A 9,824-nucleotide genomic window follows, 5' to 3' on the forward strand; every position below is an offset into this window, starting at 1 on the left:
CAAATCTCCTTTCTACGTGTGCCTTCACTGAAATGCAAATTCGAAACGGAATTTTTACGCCTAAAACGCAAATCGTGCGCCTTCAATTATACGGCGTCATTGTTTATTCAACGTACGGTACGAGTTCTAAGCTAATACAACTTCTTTTCATGGTCACATTATCCTCCTTTTTTAATTTTTTAATTATATTTTACAATAGAATGCATCACCAACATTTTACAATAGAATGTATCACGAAATGACATAATTTTCCAGTATATTTTTTTCCTACCACATTCAAATAATAACAGAGGTAGGTAAGCTTACAAAACTTTTGAAGCACTGAATCTGCATTGTTAGAAAATGAAACATCAAGGTAGCTATCTTATCTCATTGTATCCTCCAGGGCTAATAAAATTCGTGAAAGTAAAAGCGGTAAAAAGGAACATAACAATATATCCTCCTTGCACCCTCCCTCCACCTTCTTCACACTAGTTCAGCTCCACAAAAAGACTGGCCTGAGGATGCAATCCTGCTTCTTTTAAGGACAAAGAAAGCTTATCTGAGCCATATACAACCCTCGGAAAGTTGGACACTAGACTGTAATACTCGACTTCCAAGCAACCCAAAGAATCAACATAGTCGTACAGAGACTGGACTGTGGCAGAACTGTGGAACCTCCTCTCTTTGCGTTCTCCATTTGGGAAGCGCACCAAAACCTAGTTCCATTCAACGGCAGAAAAGTTACAATGTTGTATTAGATTTAAGAATTTCATATTCTCAACTACACAAAGAAAAGAATAATTACTTGTGTGACATTAGGTCCTCTTTCAGGTTCATCACCAAGACCAAGGGCTTTCTCCTGCCGCATTTTAGCTAATGCAGCCTCTCTTTCTGCAGCTTCAAGTGCTGCTCTCTCACGAGCCTCTTCTTCCTCCTTAAGCTTCCTCTCAGCTTCAGCAGCTTCCCTTTCCAAGCGTTCTTGCTCTTCTCTCCTCTGACGTTCCCTAGCCTTATAAGACCCAAAAGATCCGGGGAAAGAGAGAAAGAAAAATTTAGAAAATGAGAGAACAATAGCTACATAGTCCTTTATATAATGTAAGCCTTTGCCAGAGAGGAGTACAGGTAATGGATGCTATCTGGTCCAGAATGACCAAGCACGACACAAATGAAAAACTGAATTTTAAAAGCAACGTACTTGATCAGCTTCAAGTGCAGCTCTGTATGCTGCGTCTTGCTCCTCCCGCAACCGCATGTTGTTCCTTCTTTCTTCTGCATCAAGCCTTGCTTGCAGAAGAACAGGATTACTTTCTTCGATCACTTTTTGCAGTATCACAAGCATTTCTTCAGGAGATTTGGGTCCCTCAATCTGTAGAGACAGAAGATGTTTAAAAAAAAAAATATTATCTTAAACTACTGGGTAGAAAAGGGATTTCAGAACCAAAGAATCTGGATGGTTGCAACTCAGTCTTGTAACGGAGTATACTTATAGAGCTCTATAAAGCTGTAAATAAAGCAAAAAAGTAAAATACAGATAACCCAAATTAAACTGAACCTAGAGCCAAATTCCTAAGGACTGACAATTATGTTGTTGACTACAACTTTTCTCAACAGATAAAAACAGATCATGGAAGGCTAGATCAATGCCAGTGCCAGAATATTTCGCCATGGGGTATTTCAATAAACTCTAGAAACATGTGCAAAGAAACTAATTGAAGGAAAAGATGCTACAAATTGCTCTCCATTTGTAAAATATTAAGTATGCAGGTAGATTTCTGCCAAAGTGATTACTGATGTAACATCAAATGAAAAGTGAAGGGGTAATTAGATAGAACTTTTGACGAGACTGCAGCAGAGAACAATAAAGCCAACAAATCCACTCCCCAGGAGAACATAACATTATTACCTAGTATTTTGGTTTATGGTAACCTAAAATTCAAGTCTCAAAAGCAAAATCCCAATCTCAGGTTGCTATTAGCCACTTCACCATAACTGTCCTACTTAATTGACCATTAAAGGTTTTAGTTGTCAACAACCATAAGTTGTTATGATTATTCAAGCATAAAATCATTATTGCCAAATGTATTTGACTTATCATTAAGAAAAACCCCAATATTAGGTGTCACAGAAGCTACATTTTCACCTGAAGCTGAAGCTGAGTGATAAAAACAACTTGGTCCAAACTAAAATAGCAGATATTCACCAAGACATCAGGTCCTTAGACCAGGTCATGAACTACAGAACCATGTGCCATAAATTACACAAACCCGCTCATCTATAGACTCCACACCATCATTAATCCTTCTCGAACCTCCAAAATAACAGATAAATAATAACATAAACAGCTCCCTAACTTGTTTGTAAATATAGTTCACAGAATTTCACATGATAGTTGCAGTTTTCCTTTTTAATCTTACTACAACACAAAAAAACTCCCTCTACAAACCTTAATAAAGTACAAGAACAAAAAACAAAGGACAGTGAAAAGAAATGGTTAACCAGACAATTTTGAAGTGAAGAAGTACCATCTATGGTGGAAGTAAAATGCTTTGATATATCAAAATCAAAATGGTCAACTAGTGATCATAACTATTAAGTATCATGGCTTTCCACCAAAACTTATCATCAAATGATAGAATAGACAGCTACACACCGAATCAAAAAATATATCCTAACAGTTTCATGCCATTTCCTTTATTAATGATACTAGACCTACATATAAACTTGACGAAAACAATGAGAAACTGTAAGGTTTTTTTCCTTTTTCAATCATTAAAATCCATTTTTTCCCCAACTCTTAGTTTATCTTCTTAAACCAGTAACACGCAACCTCCAGTACAGATCACAAAACAATCATTACATTCCCTATAAATAAACAATTCTATAACAACTACAACTACAACAAATCACAAGTAAAACAGCATAAATTTTTTTTACAGAAGCAAAGCTAAACAGAGACTCGTGATGCATACCTGTTGAAGTAAAGCAATCCTCTGATTCGTAGCAGGCATAACCACTGCACAAAATGGGAACCTTGATGCTTTCAAGCTATTACTCATTTTAAATCCCTCGCTAGCCCTAATACTCCCACCCCAAGCAACAAAATTCTCGTTCACAAACGCCGCCAACACCTCGTTACACAACGTCCCTTCGCAAAACGAGGGCGTGTCGGGATGGTCTGACGAGTGCAAGTACACGAACAATAGCTTGAACGCACCCCTTGACCTCTGCAAAGCGTCCATGAAACCCTCAGCAACAAAATTAGGCTTTAAACTTCCATAATCTCTCTCAAAAGCCGACACGAACTCCATCGCTTCGGAAGCAGCGGCGGAAACCGAAACCAGGCGAGCTGATGACTCGTCATTCTGGCCCGAACCCGAACCCAGCCCGATCATTCCCAAAGAATACGACAGAACACCCCCAGCTGCCCATAGACCAAGCCCGACAGCACCCGAAATTAGCCCAATACTTCCGGAAATTACGGAATAAGGTAAGGTGACTAGTTTCCAAGCCAAACCAGGGCCAGCAACGACATTTCCGGAAGAATCGGAGCGGTCAATGGAACTTTGACGCTCACGAGACGATAAATCAGCATTGTCGGTGGTAGAAGTTCGTTGCGGCGGATTAGAAGAGGTGAAGGATGAGATCGCAAGTTCCAGGTCCCAATCGTGTGCTTGAAGTATTTCCGTACACAAATCGGGATCTTCTAAGCCAGTGATCGCTTGAAAATACGCTAATTTATCGGCTACATCAACCATTATCTCTCTTTATCAATGAAAAAAAATCGAATTAGGGTTTGATATTCTCCGAATCCAGAAATCGCAAAACAATTCAACAGGTTTTTCTTTTAAAATTTTCTTCTGTTTTCTCTTTTTTTTCCTTTTTTTTTCCCCGGAAACGAACTGGAATGTTCTTTATCAGTGGGCTTATCATTTTGGCCGGAAATAACGAAAAGGACCAGCAGCTTGTTTGAAATTACAGAAATGCCATTACTTATGAAGGGAAATGTAGTTATGTTGTGGTTATCTTTTTATTTCGGTCGGTTTTATTGGGAAGTGAAATGTGGATGAGAGCAGTAACGGCAAATCCAACTGTAACAATTAGAAATTGGAACGAAAAGTCCACTGTTTCGATGCGACCCTACTTCATTAATGGTTAAAGATCCAACGGGGCTCTCCTCTAAATAACTACGACTTATTATCGGTCCAATTAGTTAAGTTAAAATTGAAAAAACTCGAGATATTAATTAGAGTGGGTATAAAAATTTTTAATGAATTTATTTTTTAAATAAATTTAATTTTTATTTTAATAATATCTTTTTATACTAATTATCTTTTTTTTAGTATAGTTTTTTATTGGTAATTTTTTTTAAGTATACTTTTGTATCATCACATTGATGATAAATTTGATAACTTATGAATCAAACATTTATAAATTTATTTAAAAATAAATTAATTTTTTATGTGATTATCGATATATACAAATCAAGACTAAAAAAATATACATGTGAGTGAAGAGTACAAATGCAAAAAGTGTGAGAGACAAAGTAACAGTGTGAAAAATGTAAGAGATATTGCATTGCAAAAATTGTGTGAATTTATATGATAAAAAATTGAATAGACCATTACATGAAAATACTTATCATTCTTATATAAATATATTTATATAAAAATATATTCTTATATAAATATTTATATTTTAATTATATAAGAATATTTTTATTATATAATAAAAATATTCATATTATAAAAAAAATTAAAATATTTATACATACATGGGTGCAAGATTGCTCTTGCACTCATGCATACAATAAGTTGTATACATGATTTCTAAATAATAAAATTTATTTAGAAACAAATTGATTTTTGGTAAATATTCAAGATTTGTATACATGAGTGTGAGGACAATCTTGTACTCATGAATGTATAAATATTTTTATTATATAATAAAAACATTTTTATATAATAAATTATATAAATATTATATTATATATATATATATATATAAAACATCAGTGTGAGGTTTTTTACTTATATTTTAATATAAATATATAAAAATATATTTATATAAGAATGATAAGTGTTTTCATACAATAGTTTCATTCAATCTTTTAATGTATAAATTCATTTAATTTTCTAATGTAACTTCTCTAGCACCTTTCACACCGCACATCCATTATTCACATTTATACTTTTCACGTTTACGTTCATCTTTTTGTTCCAATGTATATATATCAACATTCACACAAAAAATTGATTTATTTTCGAATAAATTTATGAATATTCAATTCATAAATTATCAAACTTATCATCAATATAATAATGCAGGAGTATGTTTCAAAACAAAAGATTATTGACAAAAAATTTTTACTGAAAAAGAGATAATTAATAGAGAGGGATATTATTAAAATTAAAATTAAAATTTTTTAAAAAGGTAAATTCATTAAAAATTTACCTAAAAAAGTTTAATCAGAAATTTTTATGCGTATTTTAATTAATAACCCTTGAAACTGTAATTTAATATCTCAACTTAAGTTTGTTAGTGTTTTTGATATCTTGACTCAAGTGTGTCAATGTTGTCACACTAAAAGACTTATTTTTTTCTTTTTTTTAATACTATTCATTATTTTAGTTAACTTAAGTTTTAATTTGAATTTAATATTTTTAATTTAAACCAAACTCAAAATTTTATCCACTCTTAATCCAACTTAAATCCACCCTAATAAAAATGCAAATGTCATTGCTTGTAATAGTATTACAAAAATTATGAATGTATTTTAAATTTTAAATAAAAATGCAATTTTCAAGGTATGAACATGACATATAACTTTTGATATGGACAAAATTATATATATATATATAAATATTTTTTATTAATTTGGTCATCAAAACTGTTATAATAAAAAAATTATATTAATAAATGATTGGATGATTTAATTATCTTATTTTTGTTTGGAAATCATTCTTTGGGTCGGTGGATTTGTACGGTAAATTACTCTTTTAGACAAATGTTCATCGAGCAAATCTGTTATTCATCCACAGCATTGTAGAGTAGCAAGAAGCATCTACTACTATTACTAAGTACATTTCATTTTAGTCTTGTTTGTCAAGTCAATATAATAACAGTGTTTATATTTGGACCTCAGGCCTTTTCCAAAGTCTTCATGGCATCCTCATCATTCAGTTCATCAGCTGGTCCAATTTTAGTACTCGCCTGATTCTGTTTGGATTTACATTGGAATCCAGCTAAATTTGCTAGCTCTTCAACCTCTTCAACAACAGCTTCAATCCTGGAAGCTATTTCCATCAGTAAACAAGCAAATGTTACCACTGAAATGAGTCCCATCAGAGGGATTGAAGCAGTTGACATGAGGGTTTTCTCCGGTTTAGTATCATTTTCAGGAGTTTCAGCTTCTGGAGGATTGAACAAACCAGATAGAGATTTCAAGTCATTCTGAAGGTCTTCTACTGCACTATTCATTTCTCCAACCAACAAATCTATGATGGATGATTTTGTCATGGTCTTGATAATCTTTGCCAGCTCTTTTATGACACTTGAAGAACTGGAGCTCACTTTCAAGCAACTACTACTAAGATACTTCTTCATGAACTTTGAATCCTGTGGTTCATCAAATAATGGTAAGTTCATATAATGTTTTTCTTTGAAGTTTATACAATACGGTCATTCACAGAGGTTTTAGGAGAGTGAGACTAGTCGTTGCATTCATGCGATTTTCAAAAGTTTTCAGAATCTCTATGGATTCAGTAGTATGACTCATTCAAGTTTTCTACTTTATTTAATTATTTAGTATAATGTTCCTAGAGAAGAGAAAATTGGGTAGGTTACCTGATTGCCTGAATTTATGCAACCATTGAGAGCTTCAATACAATAAGCACAACTTCTCATTGCTGCCCCGATTTTGAGGTACTGTTTCCATGGATGCCTGAAGTTGAAGCGGCCATGGGCTGGTTCCCATCTTGCCCAATTGGCCTATATAAGAATAATAATGAATAAGCTAATTCAATGACTTCTGTGAAAGATAATTTTAAGTTATGAATGGAATATGTTTGATTGGTTCAGTCACATACCAGAGACTCTTCTGTGGCCTTTGAGTTTAGCACACACTTGTAGCCTACCAATTTCTTATGAGCTTCTTCCTCACTCTGATTGTAATACTCGGCTGCATAACCTGAAATGATTGTGGGAAATTCGGCTGCATAACCTGAAATGATTGCGGGAAATTCGGCTATAATGTTTTTGTAAAATTGTTGTGATTGACTAATATAGTTTTATAAAAGGCTGGATTCAATCTGATTCAAGCCAAGTTAAAGACTTGCTTAAGATCACATCATACCAATTCCAGTCGAGCCACATCAATTTGCTTAATTGGCCATAGGGGTAAATTCGATCAAGTTTGGATCAAAGCTACAAAAAATAACTTAAGTTTGAGTTCCTTTGAACTGATATTAAAAAAAAGGAGTCATTGTGGATTAAAAAAAAGAGTCATTGAAAAAAATAAATAAAGAAAAGGAAAGTCATTGGAAAAGATGAATTTATCATCGATTTTCCGATGATTTGATCAAGTCAAGCATAAGTTATTCCTACTTAAATTTAGATCATTCAATCAGAATCACGATTTAAGTATAAAACAACTTAGATTATGTTCAACCCAAAACTTTTATTATCTATCCGAAGACGATCTTACCATCCAAGGAATTGGCAAGTTTGTCCATGTTTCGATTGATTAGATTATAGAGCTCCCCGCCAGCCCAAATGGGGCAAACGAACATGCTCGCAAATATGCACAGGGAACACCCAATGATGATGGTAGAAATTCTCTGATGGGCTAAATCAAATAATTTATCCACACGATAACCTGATACTGTGACCAAGCTGAAGGTGAGGATGAAGATCATAGTGCCATAATCAAACCGGGCCTTCACTGTTGGAATAAATCTAGAGAAGGTTGCAGCAGAAGCTGAAGAAATTGACATGTAAACACTTGGTCAGAATATTACTATTAGTTCAGGATTATAACCATACGAATATATACAGACCTAATAAGAAAACAGAAACTCCAATAATCAGGGGCTCAAATTTTTCTCCTGAATGATCAGCAACCCAGTGGACTCCAACAGCAAGAAAGCCAGCAAGAAAAGTTCCAAACACTCTGTTCAAACATTTACTTACTGTTGTTCCTGCAATTTGACAATTCAGAATCTTCAAGTTTTAGGCAAGCATGCAAATTTTACGATAAGTTGCAGAGATTTGGAAATTCCAGAGGTTTTTAGAAAATTAGAAGTAGCTTCTAAAAGTTTCTTTTAGGGTTTTAGCTTTATATGATAACAAGAAGACTTACCAACAGTGTTTTCAAACACAACAACAACTGTCATAATAGCCCACATGGCATTCCCTCCAACACCATCATACAGAGGTCTCATATAATAAAATAGGCAGACCACAGTGAGTGCTATTCCCACCTTAAGGCAATGGATCATTTTTCTGGGGTCATCTGCCCCCAAGTCCCATGCTTTCTCCAGAAATCTCCACACTGTGAAACCAAACCCTGCAATCATTTTCTTCAGGCCAAGCCATACTCTACTGGCTACCCCTGCAACCTCTGGAACTAAAGTCTCTGATGATCCATCTCCCACCCTTATTCTCCACTCCACACCACTGCTCATTTCCTTCTGTTGAACCATCATGCATCTGAGATAGGTTGCAATGATAAACAGATGTTTGAATGTTTGTTTTGGTTATGCTTTGATTAGGACTATGGAAAAGCTATTTTGCCAAGACCCTGTTGCCATGCAATGTTAATGTGATACTTGGAAAATCAATGCCACTGCTGAGAAATACTGAAGTATATTTATATATAGAGGATCCAAGTATATGGTATCAAGCACTAAGAAAAAATTGGACAGAGAAACATTTCTTATTGATTTTGGTAGGTAAGGGTTGGCATTGTATGATCTAGGTGGCCATGATCAATCTGATTCGTATCTATAAAGAGTCAATGATATTTTCAATCTCATTTTACAAGATAGTAATTTGTGGAGCCAAAAAGCTTGCAATCTGTTTTGCTTTTACAAGAGAATCGATCTTCCTTATAAAAATGAAGAACAACCAACCATCCAATGTTATCCTGGGGGGAAAGCAAGAAATTAAGTCAAATTGTGTTCATGGTGTACCACCTTGACAATCTTAACCTTAAAATTTCTGAATTGCCTCTGAAATTGGCCCTTGTAGTTGTACAGCAGTTTTCTGATAATTATATTCACAAAGCCATTTCTAGTTCTCAAAACTGGGGTCCTAGATTTGGGGGCTTCGTCATTAACAAATATTATTCATTGTAACGAAACAGCAATGAGATAATGAAATAATATTTAATTATACCAGATGCAACATGGTTTTTCAATGAATCAAGATAATGCATGTTTTGAGTGTAATTGTTTGTTTTATTAATTTCTCGCACTGTTTTGTTTAGTTTGTTCAAATGCTAGATGTCATCACTTTTAGTCCCAAACACAATGAATATCTTCAAGGTTAACTTCATACTTAATTTATTTTGGTAAGAGTCCTCTCTAGCCAGTCTCTTTAACAGATGAGAAAATTAGGAAGAAGCACCATCATCAACGATTTTTAGATAAAGTCTTGAAGATTTTCCCATGCATATGTACATGGTGATGATTATTATCACAAACATGTAAAACTTTTCAAGACAATTGCAAATATACAGTGTAGATATTAGAATTATTGTCTTGTGATAGACAAAAATACTTCTACGTTTCGATCAGATATGAAATTTTTCTTTTAACTTCTATTCAATGTTTTCAACTAAAATA

General features: G+C 33.9%; 2 protein-coding genes across 2 annotated transcripts; both read right to left on the reverse strand.

The window, feature by feature from the left end:
* Window positions 1-229: 229 nt before the first annotated feature.
* LOC123211734 (plant UBX domain-containing protein 10-like) lies at window positions 230-3,883 on the reverse strand. The gene is made up of 4 exons (XM_044630591.1): window positions 2,952-3,883; window positions 1,178-1,348; window positions 788-991; window positions 230-698 (listed from the first exon to the last, which is right to left on the reverse strand). The coding sequence occupies exons 1-4, from the start codon at window positions 3,735-3,737 to the stop codon at window positions 471-473; spliced, it is 1,389 nt and encodes a 462-aa protein (XP_044486526.1). The 5' UTR covers window positions 3,738-3,883; the 3' UTR covers window positions 230-470.
* A 2,237-nt stretch (window positions 3,884-6,120) lies between these two features.
* LOC123210673 (aluminum-activated malate transporter 10-like) lies at window positions 6,121-8,681 on the reverse strand. The gene is made up of 6 exons (XM_044629148.1): window positions 8,339-8,681; window positions 8,037-8,177; window positions 7,685-7,957; window positions 7,068-7,168; window positions 6,826-6,969; window positions 6,121-6,597 (listed from the first exon to the last, which is right to left on the reverse strand). Exons 1-6 carry the CDS (start codon window positions 8,679-8,681, stop codon window positions 6,121-6,123), a joined length of 1,479 nt encoding a protein of 492 aa, XP_044485083.1.
* Window positions 8,682-9,824: the final 1,143 nt, after the last annotated feature.

This window comes from Mangifera indica, chromosome 3, assembly GCF_011075055.1.
Source record: "Mangifera indica cultivar Alphonso chromosome 3, CATAS_Mindica_2.1, whole genome shotgun sequence".
Classification (NCBI taxonomy): domain Eukaryota; kingdom Viridiplantae; phylum Streptophyta; class Magnoliopsida; order Sapindales; family Anacardiaceae; genus Mangifera; species Mangifera indica.

Bases quoted from the DNA above. Each gene is read 5' to 3' on its own strand.
- LOC123211734 (XM_044630591.1), bottom strand. From the start codon at position 3,737: ATGGTTGATGTAGCCGATAAATTAGCGTATTTTCAAGCGATCACTGGC. The intron at 1,349-2,951 runs GTATGCATCACG...CTGTCTCTACAG, and splicing joins GGATTGCTTTACTTCAACAG to ATTGAGGGACCCAAATCTCC. The intron at 992-1,177 runs GTACGTTGCTTT...GGGTCTTATAAG, and splicing joins CTGCACTTGAAGCTGATCAA to GCTAGGGAACGTCAGAGGAG.
- LOC123210673 (XM_044629148.1), bottom strand. From the start codon at position 8,681: ATGGTTCAACAGAAGGAAATGAGCAGTGGTGTGGAGTGGAGAATAAGG. The intron at 8,178-8,338 runs GTAAGTCTTCTT...GTCAAATTGCAG, and splicing joins TGTGTTTGAAAACACTGTTG to GAACAACAGTAAGTAAATGT. The intron at 7,169-7,684 runs GTAAGATCGTCT...CAATCATTTCAG, and splicing joins ACTTGCCAATTCCTTGGATG to GTTATGCAGCCGAGTATTAC.